General features: G+C 34.5%; 7 protein-coding genes across 7 annotated transcripts; 1 reads left to right on the top strand and 6 right to left on the bottom strand.

The window, feature by feature from the left end:
- The first annotated feature begins 1,433 nt into the window (after window positions 1-1,433).
- Window positions 1,434-3,100, top strand: Tsp_10717 (conserved hypothetical protein). The gene is made up of 3 exons (XM_003373694.1): window positions 1,434-1,510; window positions 2,356-2,844; window positions 2,953-3,100. Exons 1-3 carry the CDS (start codon window positions 1,434-1,436, stop codon window positions 3,098-3,100), a joined length of 714 nt encoding a protein of 237 aa, XP_003373742.1.
- A 2,182-nt stretch (window positions 3,101-5,282) lies between these two features.
- Tsp_10718 (putative HEAT repeat-containing domain protein) lies at window positions 5,283-6,465 on the bottom strand. The gene is made up of 2 exons (XM_003373693.1): window positions 6,292-6,465; window positions 5,283-6,053 (listed from the first exon to the last, which is right to left on the bottom strand). The coding sequence occupies exons 1-2, from the start codon at window positions 6,463-6,465 to the stop codon at window positions 5,283-5,285; spliced, it is 945 nt and encodes a 314-aa protein (XP_003373741.1).
- A 136-nt stretch (window positions 6,466-6,601) lies between these two features.
- Window positions 6,602-7,313, bottom strand: Tsp_10719 (putative HEAT repeat-containing domain protein). Its single transcript, XM_003373692.1, has 3 exons — window positions 7,245-7,313; window positions 6,872-7,105; window positions 6,602-6,607 (listed from the first exon to the last, which is right to left on the bottom strand). Exons 1-3 carry the CDS (start codon window positions 7,311-7,313, stop codon window positions 6,602-6,604), a joined length of 309 nt encoding a protein of 102 aa, XP_003373740.1.
- Window positions 7,314-7,485: 172 nt separating this feature from the next.
- On the bottom strand, window positions 7,486-11,873 carry Tsp_10720 (putative phospholipase D domain protein). Its single transcript, XM_003373691.1, has 10 exons — window positions 11,645-11,873; window positions 11,443-11,576; window positions 10,333-10,411; window positions 9,996-10,248; window positions 9,740-9,891; window positions 9,454-9,571; window positions 9,173-9,315; window positions 8,539-8,660; window positions 8,201-8,320; window positions 7,486-7,584 (listed from the first exon to the last, which is right to left on the bottom strand). The coding sequence occupies exons 1-10, from the start codon at window positions 11,871-11,873 to the stop codon at window positions 7,486-7,488; spliced, it is 1,449 nt and encodes a 482-aa protein (XP_003373739.1).
- Window positions 11,874-15,436: 3,563 nt separating this feature from the next.
- Tsp_10721 (transcription elongation factor B polypeptide 1) lies at window positions 15,437-15,960 on the bottom strand. The gene is made up of 2 exons (XM_003373690.1): window positions 15,897-15,960; window positions 15,437-15,789 (listed from the first exon to the last, which is right to left on the bottom strand). Exons 1-2 carry the CDS (start codon window positions 15,958-15,960, stop codon window positions 15,437-15,439), a joined length of 417 nt encoding a protein of 138 aa, XP_003373738.1.
- A 140-nt stretch (window positions 15,961-16,100) lies between these two features.
- On the bottom strand, window positions 16,101-16,812 carry Tsp_10722 (putative HEAT repeat-containing domain protein). The gene is made up of 4 exons (XM_003373689.1): window positions 16,730-16,812; window positions 16,552-16,633; window positions 16,220-16,418; window positions 16,101-16,186 (listed from the first exon to the last, which is right to left on the bottom strand). Exons 1-4 carry the CDS (start codon window positions 16,810-16,812, stop codon window positions 16,101-16,103), a joined length of 450 nt encoding a protein of 149 aa, XP_003373737.1.
- A 1,375-nt stretch (window positions 16,813-18,187) lies between these two features.
- On the bottom strand, window positions 18,188-18,918 carry Tsp_10723 (putative HEAT repeat-containing domain protein). Its single transcript, XM_003373688.1, has 3 exons — window positions 18,876-18,918; window positions 18,353-18,534; window positions 18,188-18,292 (listed from the first exon to the last, which is right to left on the bottom strand). Exons 1-3 carry the CDS (start codon window positions 18,916-18,918, stop codon window positions 18,188-18,190), a joined length of 330 nt encoding a protein of 109 aa, XP_003373736.1.
- Window positions 18,919-20,190: the final 1,272 nt, after the last annotated feature.

Here is a 20,190-nt window from a genome sequence, read left to right as displayed (position 1 = left end):
CAGTTAAAAATAACAATTTGTTTCACTATTTGCATTTCACAAATTAAGCTATTTTAGTTGTTCAAAAATTTACAGTCATGTGACTGTCGCCGTTGTTTGCATTACGCTTATGCATGTTTTCTTCTCTACAGTCATCTATCATCTAATCAAATAATATAGAACAGAACCAGGAAAACCGTGTTACAATTTGCATTACTCCAAAAATAACATGCAAGATTTTTTCAAAAAATCTGTAAGCAAATAGTCCCACTGATGCAATGTCGAATCTGCCATTTTTCATTTGAATACAACAAATATTTCAAAATTTTTTCGCTTATACGAATTCACCAGCAGCATATATATATATATATATATATATATATATAATTAATTAATGAGATGCGCAAAAATGTTCTAAATTTCTTTTCATCCATCAATGTGATCACGCGCATGGCAATGCATTTGCTTCACGGCGCATTTGCGCATTGATTAGCAAGACTGTTAGCTGACAAAAAATAATGCTGCATCTAGCGTTTGTTTAAAAATCGTCGCCGTATAGCAAACACCCGAAACAATAATAACAGCATGGACGCAGGACAAATCATAAATATGTTCATCTATTAAAGCATGTGAGCAATTTGAATATTCCCTAAAACATAATAATAATAATAATAATATGGTGTTACGCGTGGATTTTACTCAGCAGCAGCGAAATCAGAAATAACATTTAAAAAGCTAATCATGATAAATTGCTTTATCGACCATGCTGGTAAAATTCAACACCTCTCAAAGAAAATCGTCGAACTATTGCGTTTTCGAGCTCTGAAGTTTACACCCTAAATTTTTTTTTATTTAATATTTTTATTTCCATTTCTGAAGCTTGCTGTTGAAAAATTTGAAAGCTTTCATCCGAACAATTTGTTCATCAATTGTGCCACGAAGCAGTGGCATTTCTTGAAAATCCCTCGAACATTTCAAAACCGACCAATAGAAATTTGATATTGATTTTCTCAAATGTAGGTCACTTCCTGGAAGTATTTATAGTTGAAATTTGTTGCCAGCAGTCAGTCGGTGCATTTTCTTGTTGAAGATGCGTTGACTCCGACCGCTGCTGCAAGTGGAATCCCTATTTTGATTAAATAGGGAATTTATTGAAAGTCATATTATATGGGTGCTGTGGTTCCATATTTTGATGGGCGAAGCATATCATGTCAAAATTACGTCCTATTTGCGTCTTTTATTTCCTATCCAGATGATGAGTAACCGTCGATCAAGTACGCTGGATATTGGATGAGCATGTTAAAAGTCATCATATTTCTATATATGGAAGATAATGTTCCCGATGGAATATCATATGCAGAAATTTCAACTATACTAACTACGCACTACAATATATATATATATATACCCATGCTTTTGGTAGCAGGACGTATCAATCTCAGAACCCAAACAGCATGGCGAATGTCCTGTCCAACACGACGGCGTATACATTTGCGATTGTCCACATGGATGTGTGGGCAGAAACCTCGACGTAAGAATTTTTTTCGAACATCTTATTCCCTTTGTAAATTTGTCCATTTTATAAAATTGTTCAACAAATTCATGCCTGCCTGCTTAAACGTTTTAGTAAATTTACAATATTCAGTTTCTTTAATTTTGATAATTTTGGTCATTTTCTGAATGATAAATTATTGCTTTTTTCAGTTTTTCTTTGAATTTACTTTTCAGAAATATTTTCTATGCTTTGTTTTTTTACGTTTTAAAGAGATATTTTTTGAATTTCATGTAAATTTACACTGACTGAACAGTTATTGAAGCATTTTATATTGAATTGTATTTTAGTTTAGTAATTGGATGAAGGAAAGTACCGCACTGAAAGCATAGCAACATGTCTACATCCTGACACGGTCTTTGATTCGCAGTGCCGACTTTGCCCAGTTGACTACAGTAGAAGAAATTAGTAGCAACGCAAGTAGGTATTAAAGCATTACTGTAAACATAAAAGATTTTAATCAAGCAGAAGGTTTCTTGCTTTTATAGAGATAGATGGTTGGTTCCGAGTAAAATGGAAAAATGGTGATATTTGTTGGTACTACAATGGTATTCAATACAGTGAAACCTGTAAACCTGGCTAAATTGATCAATTCTTCAACGTCGAGTTGATCACGTGCATTCAGGCATGCTCGAGTTGATTTGTCTAAACTGCCTGTGACGTGGAAATACAACAAAAGTGCGTAGACGACTGCAGAGATTTTTGTAGAATGGTTGAAAGTAGTCAATGCTGCCATGCGTCGACAACACAGAATGGTTTTATTAGTTTTGCTAGATAATGCGCCCAGTCATCTGAATGTGGAACTGTCAAAGAATTTTTGCCAGCGAAGTCCACGTCCGATGTTGGCAATCGATGGATCTTGGTGTCTTACGACAGTTCAAGTGTAAATATTGCTCGCACCTACTTCAAAGTCTTTTGGTGAATGCGGAAACATGTAAACATGCGTATAAATTTTCTTCCCGCATTACCGTTCTCGATGCAGTTCGCTGGATCAGCCAGTCGTGGAATCAAGTTGATGCAGAAGTAATTATAAAATGTTTCCAACTCTCAGGCATAAGCAGCGCTGAAGATCCGATTCCTGAACAGGATGACAACGTCGTTTGCATAAATGAATTGGTTACCCTACACACGGCCGTTTCAGAACGTCATCTCGTTACTGACGATGTAATAAATGCGCAAGACTACGCTGCCATTGACGATGAACTTGATGTATATGAATGCACAGAAGGAACTTCTGATGAATTTATCAAAAAATTGTATATGAAAAGCTCGGACTCGAACTTGCCACAGAAGAAGAAGAAGAATTCTCCAACGTCTTCCGACAAACGTCAGCTAAGAACACGGTTCTCCATAGCTTCCAACAAACGTCAGCTAAGAACATGGTTCTCCACAGCTTCGAAGACATAGCTGTTTTGGTGAAGCTTGTTGGTTTTAATGAATACTTCATTCATCGGTGGTGAATTTCAAAAGGCAACAAAGAATACAAGCATTGTGCAATACTTGATTGGCAAAGCGTATAGATGCGATTTTTTCTTGGAAGAAACTGCGATGTTTGATCGCATCCGATAAGTGCAGTAATTGAAGCGCTACCGCTACATTTTCAAGCGGAAGAAGACCAAGAAGCAACTGACGATAGTCAGAAACGTTCGTTATCCCATTAATTTCTTCCTCTTCAAACAGTTCCTATGATTCTGTGATTTTCGATACGTGTTGTTATTATACATATATATATCGTATCATCGTATGTTCTATAATCACCCCGTGTTTTGATGTTTATTGAATTCAAAATAAATACATCTGCATTTACGAACAAGAAACATAATATCAATTCTTATTGTTTTTTTTTCTGAAATAAATTTTAAGTATTTTCTAAACGTTTGAGAGCATTTTCCATTTTTAACACTGTTCGAATTAGTATAGATGAATGTTGTTGAGTGGAATGTGGTTCAGAGCAGTCGGCGTTTGCTACCCAGCTATCGACATGCAGCAATATCAGAAAGCCTTATTGCACAGTTAAAATTAATTATATGCCGCAGTTTTCATCAAAATTATGTATGTATTTTCCTAAGCTACAAAAATAATAATAAAGTACTAATGTTTGGTATTTCTGTATGTTCGTATTTTTATACGAAGTGCTACAATTCTTTTCTTTCTTTTCCATTCTCGTTTTCAAGGGTTTGAAAATACAAAAATTATAGAAATAATGTACAGAGCAGTTACATTGAAAGAAATAAAAGCAAACATAAACAAATAGACATGTTTGAACAGTTTGAAGTAAAATTAATTACATTAATTAATATAAGTTGATTTTAATTAGAATTATCGATTGTATTATGCTGCTATTTAATATCTCTGTTCAAATTATTATTATTATTATTTAAATTCCACCTTCATAGATAATTTGTTCAGTTTCTTCTGATTTAAACTTTATTATCATTTTGAAAGTACTGTAACAATTATAAATAAAATTCACAAAGTGGTGGTAATCTATCGCTTCTGCTTGCACGTCAGTCAAGTAAACAAACGCTCTGTTGTTGGTAACACAAGCGTTTAAAAAGAGACAATACTTTGCATAAACGAAAAACAACTTCACGTAGCGTTCGTTATTCGACCTAACCTAACCGTACTAAATCTTAACTCTGAATTACGTTCTTTCTAAAAACAACTTTCAACATTTTTTCGACAAAATAACATTAAAAATTTAAATTAAAATGGCCATTAATCTATATCACTAGAACATCTTACATACGCCCCATTTAGAATAGACTACTGTAATTAATCATTGAACACCTAAAACAAATTTCCAATCAACCACAATCAGTCGTTTAGTTGAACGTATTAATAAGTGATTTTAACAAACTACAGAACAGATATGTATGCGCTGTTATATTTTTAAGCAATTACGATATAATGGAAAATAAGTTCACCTTATCCAAATCGACGTCTTCTGCTCGTTGAAGTTCATCTTCTTTTCGTGTAACTGTAGTAAATTATGATGATGAATCATTTTCAAGAAATAACAATAAAAATCAGAAAAAAAACAACAACAACAATTCTGCTCTGTAGATCTTCATCGAACTTATTATCAGTAAAATGGCCATTCTTCAGTAGCCGCACACCGTCAGGCAACAATTATTTGAAATGAAGCACCAAAGCAAACAAATACTACTCGCATATAAATTTGCATATTGTCGATTTCAACTAATCATTAATCAAGAGCAGCGATAATTTCTAATTTGCAAATAATACACGTGCGTATTGAAGCATAAATATTTTTTTACAAAAAATATCCAACACTCAGCATTGTCATGAATATTAGTTTATTTTCCATGTTATTCATTTCATAATTAATAATTGAATGAAATCAGCAACAGTAATATGATCTCACTTGAAGCCAAGTCGCTCAGATGGAAAAAGAACACTGAATACAGAAGACGGAAGTATTTCTAATTTTTCACTAAATCGAAATTGTATTAAATTGAAATTCACTACATTATTCAATAAAAACAAGAGCACTCTATATTATAAATAAATAAATAAATTAATTAATTAATACATGATGATGACAAAAATGGAATGCATTTTGAATTTTCGTAAACATTAAAAGTGAAAATAAATTCTCAGCCAAAATGATCCAGAACGGATGGGTAGAATTATTGTTAATTAATAAATTATGATAACAGTTGCCGTCTCATTGAAGGTAAAAAAGTACGAACAGCAAAGAGAACATCCATTTCCACTAACCAAACGGTCAGTGTTTTTTCATTTTTTTCAAAATTTCTTTTCCGCATTCTTCAATCGCCACATCTTGCTTTTGCCAATCATAACTGAAATTCACCGTAGAAGAAGAGTGTCTCTCAATTACAGCATCCAATTGTGAAATCAGGTAATCATAACGTGGACACTTGTGTTGTGCTAAGCTGGACAAATAGAAATAAATTTGCTGATAATTGAACGGCAAGGCTCTGAGAAAATTCAGCTGATGCTGCTTTTTCCAGACTATTTCCATTTTATTATTGCAATGAATCCACGGCAACAGACCGAGCATATCCACGGCACTGTAGAACAGCGATATCAGATCGTCCCTTGGAGCTGCTTGATAACAATAATGAACATTCAACGAAGCGTAAAGGGGCGTTCCAACGAATCGTGACGTGAAGCTTTCACGTTCGCCTGGCAAATACTTAGTGCTGTGGCTGAAGTCGGCGAGCAGAACTCGCTTGCCGTCCAAGCTGATCAAAATATTCGCGGGCTTCACATCCCGATGCAACAGACCTTTCTCATGCATCACCCACAACGCTTCAACACACTCTTTGAACACTTTTGTAGCCGTTGTAATACTGAATTTCTTCTCTTTCATCAAACTCAACATTTTCTTCACATCGCACAACTGAATGTTCATCACAATAAAATGATATTTCATTCCTGATCCGCACTGAATCATCTGAGGAAAATGAGAAATATTCTTCAATTCCTTCAAAGCATCTCGTTCCTTTTCGTACATTTTCTTGTCTGTAATAACCTAAATTAATACATTTATTTCAATTTTTTCAAAACAAACAATGTACAATTGCGTCAAATATTCTAGCGCATTGGTGTGTGTAATAGCAGAAGATGGAAATGTTTAACATTTAATAAAAAACATTACAATATATATATATATATATATATGATAAATCAAACATGGCTTATTTTACTTATATAAAAGAATTATTATTTAATTTATTTGCATCTTAGTGAGGCAATGTTCGACTGCTTACCTTCAATGCATAGGTCTTTTTACGAAACAGATGTCCCATTTTTATTGAGAAAACACCACCTGAGACGCCGCTTCCCAATTCACTCTGCACTGACCATTTCTGAGTCTTGACCATCATTCGCAATTCGCTTAGTGAATTTGAATTTGCTGACAATGATTGCTTATTTCTGCCCATCAGTGATGTCAATGGAGACAGAAGCGTTTAATACCGATTCGCGAGAAACTTTTTACCAAACTGAACTCACTTTAAATCTGACCGCTCATTTTATTAACTTATTACACGTGTATTTTAAAGCTTTCAATTGTTTAATCTAACCCTTTAAAATACTTAACATTGCTTGAGTGCATTTTAAAGTATACCGTACTTATAAGTATACCATTTCAATATTAAATTAATAACTTCTTCATCAATTCTTTTACTTATCAATTAAAAAAAAATTACATTCCCCATGTTCAAATTCACAGCAATGTCAAGTAATATTTCAATGGACATGATATTGTTGTTGCTGCTTAAGATTCAAAATGATCAAAAAAATCATCATTAATTGTTAACAAAAAATTTGTCGTGAAATTATGCAAACCTCATCCAACATCGACGCTGAAACATCTTCTATGATATCTTGTAATAATTCATTTTTATTGCTTGTTGAATACGATTTCGTAACGTCGTGAATTTCAACCATTGCACGTTGAATAAACTGTTCAAAATACTGTTCCAGGTTTGGACAACGGGCATCAATATCAATCAATACAGTCAGTCTGCAATGATCAATTGAATAACACGTCTCCAATTGTTCTTTCCCACTATAAAACGCCTACAAAATATTAACTTCCCCACAATTGCAACTGTACGACTTCAATTTATATTGAAGCTTTCAAAATAAAATGCCCATTTGATCACTGTCATACTAAAATTCTCAAATTTGTAAAACTGTATCAATCAAATAAATAAACGCGGCACGGAAAACAACGTCCAAAGCAACTCACCAGCAGTTTACTCAATTCACCTCCACCATCATTCATCCAGACCCAATGAATAACAGACAAAAATTAGCGCCAAACAACGCCAAAAAAAACTTATAAGTCGTAATTACTTTCTCATGTACTAGATAGATATTGGAAAATTTTCAAAAATGCTCACTGTGACTGTGATGAACTATCGAAATGCACACTCGTGGAACAAACATTCAAAAAATTACAACTCTTCATAACGGCGCATTAAAAATTGCACAAGATCGAGAACAATGGACTTAAAAACGTCACCGTTCAGAGCTCGTATTTCAAAAAGTGGTTCCTAAAAATAGAGAAAAATAGAAAAATGTCAAAAAACAATCAAAAATTACATTAAAAGTTACCAAATAATCTTCCACCAAACAAGAGACTGCTCGAACAATCAATGACCCCTAAAAGAAGCACAGCAAATCAATTTAAAAGAAAACCAAGCTGTAAAATTTTTTTTTTGAAAATTACAATTCGATTTGATTGAAATTTGTCGCTCAAAAATGATCTTGCATTTCTACCACTCTGCTGAAGATAAACAACACATCACTGAAGTAAAATACATATGTTCAGTTTAATTTCAATTATCACATACTGTAGTTCCACAGTTCACATTATCACCACCAAGACCAAAACCGCCACCATCACCACCACCGCGGGTTAATTCTTCAAAAATGAACTTCTCTACACATTCTTGTCTCAAAGCAAGCAGCTTCTTTATACAATCATCGATGTCATTTTTTATGATTTTCTAAATTAGAAATCAAAAATTATCATCCCTTTCAACCTATTTCACATCTAGCCATAATATTTCTGACAGTAAATATTTCCTGCCTTTCAGTTAATGAAAAATCATTTCTACAAAAATACATCAATACATATACCACGAAGATACTCTGATTTTTCCTTACCAGCCTCTTAGCGTGGCGGTAGTAAGTATTCCAGTCGAGCGGTGGGATTCTTTTTCTTCCGATCAACGACAACAACGGTTGCGATGTTCGCTTGCCCGCAAAAGTACCCACGTAATCAGCCTTCAAATACAGCGAACAAATTGGAAATGTTGAAATTATTATTATTCCACTATATCGCATAAATATCAAAATGAATCGCGCAACATTTCGCTTTACAAAATGCAATAAAACTGGGAAATGCTTAAAAATTACGCATGACAGCAATTTTCGCAAGATAAAAATCATTATTAATATTTGTCTTTCTGAAATCATCATCTAATTGGACAACTGAAATTTACCTGCTCCATTTCAGGATGAAGATCTGGATGAATAAACTGATCAGAACCGTACAGTTCATTGAAAAAAAGCGAACCTGCATAATTGGGCTGTACGCACTTTTCTGAGAGGTTCTCATTTTTATCTGCAAACGAATCTGAAAAGCAACTTCCACATTAATGAATGTCTTCATTTTATAAATAATTTATAAGCACCTGTCCCAGAGAAATTTACGTGAGGCAAAGCAGTCGTGCCACAGGATGTTGTTGAAGATGATTCAAATTCAGTGTCGTTTCTAAATGAAAATGAACACAACTTCATGCAGCGAAACAAACGCAAATATAAAAAAGAATAATAACTTTAAGGCAATGATGAAATAAAATACATGTCAATCAACCAACCTCTGTTGTGGCAAATTATTCTCACCAAACGAAGAACAAATTTCAACATTTTCATTCCCTTGAACAGACAATTCATTGGGTTCGAAATCCTTATCAGGTTTCGAATCATCATCATCATCAACATCATCACCATCAACTGAATCGTCTGAAATCACCAATACCTCCCACTCATCATCTTCAACTGGAGTTCTGTCTAAAATAGAAAAATTCAATCAACACTATTTCAACAATATCGAATTAATAATTGAAATCGGACCTGCAGATTGTTTTTGCGCTTCTTTTCTCTGCTGCTCTGCCAGTAGCGCTATTTCCAGATAGTCCATCAACCGATTCCTTTTCGTGCCTTTCTCATCATGGATAATTCGTATCAATTTTTTCACATTTGCAATTCCAAGACAGCTGCATTTTTTCAATTACAACAGAATCGATGTGAAAATGAACAAACAACAGTACAACAGTAAAACCAAAAACTGATAAATATGATATCTATCCCAACAACCCAAAACAAATAAAATACAATTGAAAACATGCGCTCACCTCAATGGTTCATTATCATCAAGGACAGAACTATAATCGTAATCTGGCGTAGCGCATTTGGAAACCCCATCTTCAGTCTCCGAATCCGAATCGGTACTGAACGAATCGTCAAAATTAGCTGCAACACAATAAACAAATAAATTTATTTATCCACAGTCACAGTTATTATTTATTTATAATCTTTAATACTTAAATAATAAATTGATTCACAAATATAATTAGCGAAAATAATACCTATTTTAGCATATAACCAACTTACAGCTGCCTTAATAAATTATTTCCTTACTTCCGTATCCGCTGCTGTAAGTGGGTAATTTCAGCCTACGCAAAAACGCACGAAACTTTCTTCCATCCGCATATCCCCCTTCTTCCAATTTAGCAGCTCTTTCTTCAGCTAACACTATTTCCACCAACGCCATTTTATGCTCATCACAAAGGCTATAAAACAGACCACACATTAAAATTACGCTAAAACAAAATTCGCTTATCTTTCCATAAATTACAAAACTGCAACAAATAAAAGTACTAATATTCTCTTTTACCCGAATCGCACATCGGAAACTCCATTCGGGCATCTGTTCACTCTAGTTCCAGCATCATACCGACATTGTATAAATTTCATTTGTGGAGTATGATAAATACAATAGCCATAACCAGCAAAAGCTGGCAAGTCACAACCCCCGCCAGGTATGCGGCACTTTTCCACTAGCTTGTACTGCGTACTGCTTGTTTGATTATCGGCGGCTTTTGAATTTTCATCCATCACTTCTTCGGCATATTCACTCTCGTTCAAAGCTGAAGCATCAAAAGCCAACCCAATTAGCAGATCAACAATATCAGTCAACTGAAGCATTTCCGCTTCATTCAAAGCTCACTCACATGTTTCCCCCATCGTTCTACTTCCGGAATACAAACTCGACTTCGACTTCATTTCCGAATCATTACTACATTCATGGTCCTGCAAAATTACAAGAATAATGTAAATTTACAAACAACAAGTGCGATCAAAAATTATCCAATACATGCAGCATAATACGTAAATTACATTTATCAGCAGAAATTACCACTTTTGAAATAAGCAATACTAAATTTATTCTAATTCCTATCTATCTGGTTGAAGGTAGAAAAATACAAATCTTCATTTGCAAATAAATGATCAGAGCAAAAAAATAAAATAATTAAAACTACAGTTGGCCTTCAACATTCGTGAATTTCAAAATCGCCAGAAAAGATGAATTCTATTTTTAGACCCTAGTGTGCATGTATGCTGTGGATCTGCAGGTTCAGTGCAAAGTTGTTTCCGCTGACAAAACTCTCCACACCATAATAGTGCTGATTACGACTTAACCGAACAAACTAAATAATCGCTACTAATGCTAAAGTGAAAAAAGATAAAAACATTAGCGCGCACAGAACGGGAAGTCAGCTTACGGCAAAACCGGTTCAACGATTTCAGACACTCGCTCCAGACATGTCTGGAAGTGCAGAACTTCCGCTTTCATGCTAGCAGAGTCGAACACTGCGTGAGATTTACGCAAAATTCGAGTAAACACGTAATGCATGAAATAAATACTACTGTCACATATTCAATGTTTTGTTTTTACATTACACTGTTTTTTAAGAAAGATGCGTCGGACAGTCCCTCCATTTCTGGCAATTTTGCAAGCGAGAACACACCGATGATTTTGACTGTTATACACTGAATCCAATTGAAAAATATGAACAAAAAAATAAATACGGGATAAATATTTAAAATGCAAATCAGTAGACGGTCCTTGATAATATTCCTGGCAGCTTTCAGACAGTTGCCTAGGATTATAAAGCATCAGTGGCGAGGTGTGTGAATTGAAGTGACAACTATTCGCGTTAATTCAACATTCGAGGTTCCGCCCGAACGCACATACTGCCGATGTTGAGGGCCGACAGTAATTTCAAAAAATCAGACATTTCAAAAATTCATAACATAAATATTCTGGAAAATAAACTCACCGTGGCATGATAATTGGAAGGCCCTGGTTTATGCACAGATGCAAACGGCGTACGCCGCCCTGATGGAATTTCACAATTCTGGACAACAAATTTATTTACACTGGATCCAAAAATTTCTTTAAACAGTTCGCGTACTAAAATGCGATTGAATAATATTTATATTAGTATGCTAAATAAAAAAAAATTGAGAGAGAACACATACCGGGCCCGAAAAGATCATGGCGTTCAGTTCCCATTATTGTACATGATTTTCTGGGTCTTGGTTGCATACGATGTGGAGCGCTTTCTGAGATTGCAGATGGGAAAACAGGATCTACCTCCGGAGTATCAGAGGTATTTTGTCGTCGTCGCCATTTCAGTTTATTCTTCTCCACAGCTTTTCTTGCGGTATTTTCTTCCTCAGACATATCATTTCGCCGGCCACCGTCCATTTCAAATTCTTTCTTGACAAAAGATCACCCTAAATTCCTTCCAACACACCGTGTAAACTAATAATTTGGTATATTTCACGACGCGATCACCACAAATATTATCACAACGAGGAGATGAATTTGATGGCGAGTTAAAGAAAAATATCATCACTGTACTAAAAACACTTACAACAACTTCAGTCAATCTGAAGAACTATTACGCAGGATATTATCATTAAAATAAATGTTTATGAAGTGCAAAACACAAATAACTCATTTATACAAAATGATGTGACTTAAAAACTAATTGTCACTAATTTGATGTTACCAAAACAACCGTATCCAACAAAAATGATGTTCAAGTATTGCCAACAAATATTCTACACTTAAAAAAAATAAAGATTATCCACTTGAAACAAGTTTTTATAACGAATACATATTATCAGAAAATATTTTTAAAACGGTGCTGAAGCGACAAACCCATCTCGAGAAATGGATATGGTACTTACGCTCATACTACAATTCAAAATCGACTGTAGTCTCTTCGATGTTTAACGCATTTTGAATTTGTTCGCATGAAACGTTGAATTCTGGGCGTGGATTTACAAATGTTTAAATGACGAGTTCAACAAAATTAAAACTTTTTCTTTCTTTCGCATCAATGAGCATACAACGTGAAACATCAGAAAGACGTTGCTTCTCTGCTCAGCATTATCATGCAAATATCATGCATTAACTGTATAAAAGGAAGCAGTAGACAGATTAACTGGTAATGCACAGCAATTGAACGATAAGACGGCCAGTGATGAACCCATGCAATTGAAATTTCTACAGAAATAATATCAAAATGAGTCAAGATGCCAGTAGACCATGAAAATGAAATACTCAAATGTGCTCACTAAAAATGCATAATGCTGTTCTATTGGAATGAATTTTAATGAGAAATGTTCTCTCTGTGGTTTTGGATTTCTACTACTCTATAATCTTCTTATCAGCTACAAAACAATGCAAGTAAAGTTTCAGTTTTACCATGAATAAATAATTGAAAAATGTCATAAATAAAAAACAAAGCATATATCACTTACTGCGAAGAAACTATACCAGAAAAATACATATACGAGAAAATATTTTAAATCGAAATTCATTCCATTTATCAATAAGGCTGATAACTCACAAGAACCACGTAGTAGAAGATAAACTGCATTTGAATTTTTCCTCACGTTGACATTATGTGATAACACTTGTTTAAGAAAAAATTAATAATTAATTAAGGTTAAGTCTAACCAAACTGAATTTTGCCGGTACAATAAAAGTAGGTAATAATTATTGAAAGTCAAGTATCAATAGGTCTGTAATCGTTGAAAACCAGTTTCACTGCACATGAAATTGATGAAATATCAATCTAGAATAAAAAATATGGTCATTATAGGAAACTTTGGCAACCGACAATTAGATTAATACCCTGACATCAGCAAATATTGATACTGTAATATGGATATCGTTAGATTGACGCAGCAATTATTAATAGAACAAATGGATAATTAATTTTCTTACGTGATAGATACATAATCTTACTGTCTTCGTATAATAAACTGAACCGCTTGAAATTATTTGATTTTGTGAAAAAATTAAGCTGTAAACCGAGTTTGGGTTCATAAAACTTTACATTTAGTGTTTGTATACAGTTTTACAGCAAGTTTTTTTTCATTCAAAATGAGCAACATTTTCGTTGATTGAAATCCAATAGCCAGGAAAGGGATGATTTTGCGTAGCTGTTGCGTGCAAATTGTTGTTCCTTGTAAAATTGCTCCTGAAAATTCTTTTCTTATTAAAGCTCTTGTCTTCACACTTTTACAATAATAAGCTCTATGGGTTTTGAAAATGCTCATATGAACGATGATTATTTGATGAATTTTATCAAGCATAAACTACCAAAGTGATCAGCGTGCAACGCAGTTATGCGCGTAAGTGATCAAGCGTTAGTAAAATTTGATAACGCATTCGTATATACATGCGGGAATGACGTCACAGCGTCACGCTCTGACGCGCAGCTCCATCGTGAGCTAGAGCTTCCGCCTAACTTGCTGAAGGCTAGAGGTTCTTCCCAACATTATTAATTTTCCATCGTTTGAGTTGCTGATATTTTATAAAAAAAATTTGTGTTTCTTTGCCCAAAATTTCAATGCATTTCCATTTATCTTTTTGTTAGTTTAGAACACAAAAATTTGTTTTTTAATTACGAGAGGCTGGTATGGAAGATTTTTGTTTGTAAATTTATTAGGCGATCTAAAATTTAATTTCTTGTTTTGTCAACATATGATGTACAGTAAATTGGTGTTTTTGGCTAAGGTTCCTTTACAGTAGTCGTTTCGAAAATTAAGTAAAATGATACTTTTTCTGTGATTTCAGTTGCAGTTTGTATTTCTGTTTTTGGAACGGGCATCCATTGCAACATGCAAGCAAGTATTGATGGAGGTGCAAATTTTGGGCATCAGATTTGGTTGAAGGTTGAAATTGAACGAAAAGAAAAATAAATTAGAACTTGAAAATCGTTTTCGTATTCATCAGAGGAAGTCGTTGTTGTTTAAGCGAAAGTGATATTGTATGAAAGCGTAAAATTGAAATCCAGCCGATAATGTTTGTTAAAATTGAACACAACAAACGATACCGCGTAATTTGGTTTTGAAATAGAAGAGTAACGCGATCAGAAATTTCTCCAAGATATACATATATATATGTACTGAATCAAACATGTTTATTATGTTTTTGTGAATTTAATAAAAATCACAGAGCAGAATAATATCATTTTTTTTGCAAGAGCACAATTCGTTAATAATTTAGATCATGTGATCAAGAAATTATCAATTATTTAAAATCAAATGTCATTTTATACTTGCTACGATGTGGTGTGGCATGCTGTCGCATAAAAGTGATTATAAATGTTAAAGCAGAGTTCTGCTGGCAATAAAATTAAATCAGATTAAAAGTTTCCGCTTTTAAAGCTGAAACGTTATAGAAAAGCAACTCACCAGGAAACGGTTTCGCTCAGATGTAACTGAAGTGCCACTACTAACCGACGTATGTTTTCCTCGTTGTGCTACGAGGCAAAGAATGAAAAAAAAAACTGCACAATTTATCACAATTGAATCACAGTAGACATTGATATAAAAGACAAATATGTTGAAGTGAAAGTGAACTTTGCAAATGTGTTCACATTCGAATAGTGAAAATTAATAAACGGGGAAAGAAGAAAGCTAAACCGTTTGTTTGTTTTGGTACATTTGGAATAGAAACGTGGAATTGTGATAGAATATTAATCAATTGGAATTAGAATTGGAAAATTTGCATCAATTCATATTATGAAATTTATTCAAATTTGTATCAAATTTATTTTTCAATAATGAAATTGCAATGAAAAACAGAAATTCCAATCAATCGAACGAATCCATCATTTCAATATTCTATACCCTCCCCCCCCCTGTATGAACAGAAAAATGACGATTGATGTTGAACAGAATTGGAATCAATTTCCACTTCCCCCACTTCTTTCGAAGAGAAAAAAAAAATTAGATTGCCCAATGTTTTCAGCAATCCAAAAATGTCGCCGCCATCAGCATCTGAAGTGCCAAATGTTGGGGTATGGGAAAGTGGGGAATTTCGGTGCTACTGTTGCTGTAGACCGTCTTGTAGTGGAAATAGTGGACCACTTTTTGCAGAATGCGAGATGGAATTTCCCGTAGACGGATGGTGAAAATGTTGTTTTCGGTCGAATGCATCACGCCGGCCAGCATCGTCCTGATTGTTCCAGAAGCGGCAATGGCCATGTCGAGTGGAACGATAAATTCGTGACAATCGGACGAAATTAATTTTACATAATACGGACCACGCCCGGCATTGTTGTTTGGCAAAATTTGCTCGATTCGGTCATAATCCGGCACTGAAAGAACAACGCGGTTGTAATTTTGTAATGGAAATTTAAATATAACAATCACAATCAAGGATGTCGTCAAAAGCAAAAAGAAAAAAGAAAAAGAAAAAGAATACCATTTTCAACACTGTCGGTACTTTCGACAATCGTAGCATCAGTGTTCGTACTGATCGTTCTCATCACTAATTTTCAATTGTTGTTTTCTCTGAAAAATAAACAAACAATATTTAATAATTGAAATTGTAGTATATTTTCAAGAAAAGAAAACGAAAAATCTGATTTGTTTGAAAATTTCCACATCCCACCCGCATAGGAAAAGGTTAAGAAAAAGTATCTCTTTTGCCTGGTAGATTGTGTCGACGACGTTGATGTTTGTCGTTCAACAAACGGCCAATTATCGTTTTAGCTTAATTCTACTGCTTAAAATTATCGTTCAAACCGACCGACCCAACCGACTGACCGACCGACTGACTGACTAACTTCGCCGGTGCTGAAAAGTAGAAATTTCGGCTTTTTCGCGATTCGTCAAATCGGACGATGATCAATGGAAGATAAAGAAACAGGATTGGTCGACTCCATGGCAACCGACCGACCGGTGGTGCAAGTTTCGTGGGTCGTTTGAAAATTTCGAATAACAACTTCAACTTTATAACATAATTTTTTCCACACAACTTCTTCTATCATCATCATCATCATTATTATTATTATTATTAAAAATTTCCATTATTAAAAGAAACAACATTATAAAAATTTGTCAAAAGAACAATCGACGAACGCATATTTTGCCGTTGCTGTCGCATATAGCAGCAAATGGCATGCATATTTTTCACCGTCGGCTACTTTGGATTTTGAACTTGAAAAATAGTTGAACCTGTTGGCAATTTTGATCGATCAAAAGATTTCAAAAAAGACATTCTTGTCCATTATATATTTATATTCAATATTAAACGTTTCACCAACATTATCCATCATCTCGATGTTTGTTGTTCTGTTGTGTTGTGTTGTGTGCAATTGTTGCTCCAACTTTTGCATCAATCATTTCCCTACCCCCTTCCCCCCCCCCCAACTTTCTGTCCCCGCATGCATGGCTGCTCTTAGTATATATATATATATATATATATATATATATATATATATACTATCACAAGCGATGCGGAAAAAAAAATTTCCATCACGAGCTCAACTTTCCCAAACCCAACACCTACGCATTATTGGAGCTTGATAATTTAAACAAACAAAATAATAAACGTCCATCTTGCTTTCCAACGAGATGCACTTCAACTTACCTTCTGTCCGCAAAAAAACGTTCTTTTCTCTATTTTCAATCACACACCGATAGTTCTATTCAACAAATACAAAAGACCCTAGATGATGATCATTGTCGACTGGCAATCGTGATCAAAGCATGCAAACTGTGTACACAGGAAAACGTGATGCGCAATTCAACGAACAGAATAAATAATATACAGCTCGCGCGCTTCGATCAACTTTGCCCATCTTCGCCGTCGTCCACTGCAATTGAGCACAATATTCAAACTGTACTAATAAAATTGATCAACCAAAACAAGTCCACCGTCAATTAATGCGCCAACAAATAAACAAAGTCGAAAGCAATTGTGAACAATTCAAGCATATGAACAAACACACACACGCGCACACACACACACACACATATTTCATTGAGCGATTTGAACAAATTTGCATAATAGTTGAGAACATTACAATGATGAAGCGGTAAAATTGGAATAATCAACGGCCGACGGCATTGTCAAATCAATGGGCATTTATGGACAATATTTCACAATGTAAATGTTTTTCATTTGCAAGTGTTCAGAGAAAAAAATTTTTTTTGTCAATAATTTATTGAATATTTCCATTATTCAACACATGAAAAAGTACAAATTGAAAATTATCATTCCAATACTGTATTATATATATATATATATGAATTGCTTGTAATATTGTGCGCAATATTTTTAATTTATTTCACAATTGAGAAAATTTATTTCGTCTACAATTCAAACAACAGTCAGTCGAGAAAAAGACCCTCATACTTGCGAGCCACAATAATTTACAGTAACCGGGAGTGATGCACAATGTACAGAATACACAATCGGATCAATACGTACAACTCATACACACACGATTACTGTAACATATTTTGCACCCATTAGTGGAATAAGATGAAAACTTTCACCAAAAAAATTGTTTTAGTAATTAAGCAGCCACATATTTCAATTAATACAACTGATGCGTCACGTGTGAATTACAACAATGTCAACCTTGTCCAATGGATCGAAATTCATTCTATAAATTGAATAAAGTGCCCAAAAAACTACAAGAACATTTAAAGTTTTGCTGTGGAGAAAAAACAAATCAATGCCTCTCCACAGAATCAGCATTCGATTCAGCAGTCCAAAAAGTTGGCGGCCATTAGCAGTTCAAGTGCTAATTCCGGCTGAATGGGAAAGTCGGGAATTTCTGTACTGCTATTAGTGTAAACTGTTTTATACTGAAAATAATGGACCACTTTTTGCAATATATGCGATGGTATTTCTTTGAAATGTATAACATTTGTTTCATTTTCGGCAAACTGCCCCGGGCCTGATAACATGGCTTTAATTGTTCCAGAAACTAAAGCCATGTGACGGGGAATAATAAATTCATGGCAATCTGACGATATTAATTTAATAAAGAATGAATCTGGACCTTCGCAATTACCATGCAAAGCTCGTTCATAATCGACAGAAGAGACTAAAAGAAAATAAATAAATAAATATAAATATAAATAAGATAAATTAATTTAAATCAATTTCACATAATTTCTTCACAGATAAAATGCAACATTTTCCTGTTCTTACCAAGTGACGAAAAGCAAAATGAAATGTTCACTTTTGGAAAAAAAAAAGAAAACAGAAAAATAAAATTATAATTGCGTGCGTTCAAAGTACGAAACTTTTCACAGCAACAACACCGAAAATGTGCTAATTTTGATTTTTGAATTTATTCATAAACAACAACAATATACATCCCACTAGTGTGCTAAAACTGTTCAGTAACTACAACAGTACAAGAATAAAAGAACAAAATATCACTTTCAGCACTGTCAACAGCTTCAGAGACGCTTGGTTCTGCCATTATTCGTACGCCGCGTGGTCACTCACTTTCGAACTAATAAAAAGAAATATTAACTATAAATAAATTAGTACAGTAAAATTAAAGAAAACTAAGTTTAAATAGAAGAACGGCAATTTGATTAAATTCCTTTGAAAAGTTTCCACTCAAATCAAGTTACATTCGCATTGACCAATCGGTTAAGTTTGAAATGAATAATAAATTAGAGGCTGTATTGAAGTATTAAGAAGAAGAAGAACAAGAAGAAGAGAAGAAAATGTCAACCGGATGTAGCGTGTGCTATGCGTGCGTGCGTGCGTGCTTGCGTGTTTTCACGATGCGTCATGCTTACTTAAATTACCAGCATCATTTCCGGCTTTTCTGAGCAAGCTTACTTGATTGCCTTTGCCATAATCCGAGGCACAGAACGTCGAATACGACTGTCCGACAAACCAATCTGCCTCCACAGTTTGGTCATTGTATGAAGCGAGATTCGACGTCGCGTCTGTCGGTGATGCGTTCGTTTTGAGCATGTTTCAACAATTCATTTGGCAGTTGGTGATCAAGTTACGTTCAGGGTTGGATCGACCGATTACAAAGTTGACAGCAACCTTGGTTGTATTTGCATCGCAGGTTCAATAGTAGTAGCAGTACGTAGCCACTAACATGGCAAACGCGAATGTTGAGGATTGCGGAATTGAAATGCAGAACATCAAATGGCAGCAATTAGCTAGCGTTCATGAAATCGCACGAGCTAGATAGACATTGCCCCGAAACAGCTTTTTCACAAGTGCTGCTACGCTTATGGAAAGCGTAAGCTGGAAGAAAAGATTCTCGAAGGGAAGAGGAACATTGCAACTGAATTTTCGTTCGGTTTCGTACAGAGTGCTATTTGAATGTAAAATTTGCCCCTTCGTGGTCAACAGTCAGTATTCAGTTGATAGTCTTCGACTGATTGAACAGCAATCGAGAATATTTTATCCATTTATTTGCATACTACAGCGGACATGCATACTGCAATAGGGAAATCAGAGAAACACACGAAATAACGTTGAAAAATAGCGACAAATAAGCAGGCTGAAAGACGCATGCGCACAGCAAGGTTTGTTTGACACGTTTCTTTCACACTCGACTAATTTCGTCGTATGCTGTTGTTATCTATCACTGTTTGTTCCACAGCAATCGAAATCTGCCGCAAAACTTATTCAGTTCAGTTAATTTTGTTAAAAGACAAATATAGGCAAAAAACAATGTCATACTTTTATTGCAGTGAAAGATTGAAATAATGGACAATTA

The sequence above is a fragment of the Trichinella spiralis genome (assembly GCF_000181795.1).
Source record: "Trichinella spiralis strain ISS 195 chromosome Unknown Scfld6, whole genome shotgun sequence".
NCBI classification, from domain to species: domain Eukaryota; kingdom Metazoa; phylum Nematoda; class Enoplea; order Trichinellida; family Trichinellidae; genus Trichinella; species Trichinella spiralis.
The sequence above is the reverse complement of the archived record's forward strand: the minus strand, read 5'-3'. Positions and strand labels throughout refer to the sequence as shown.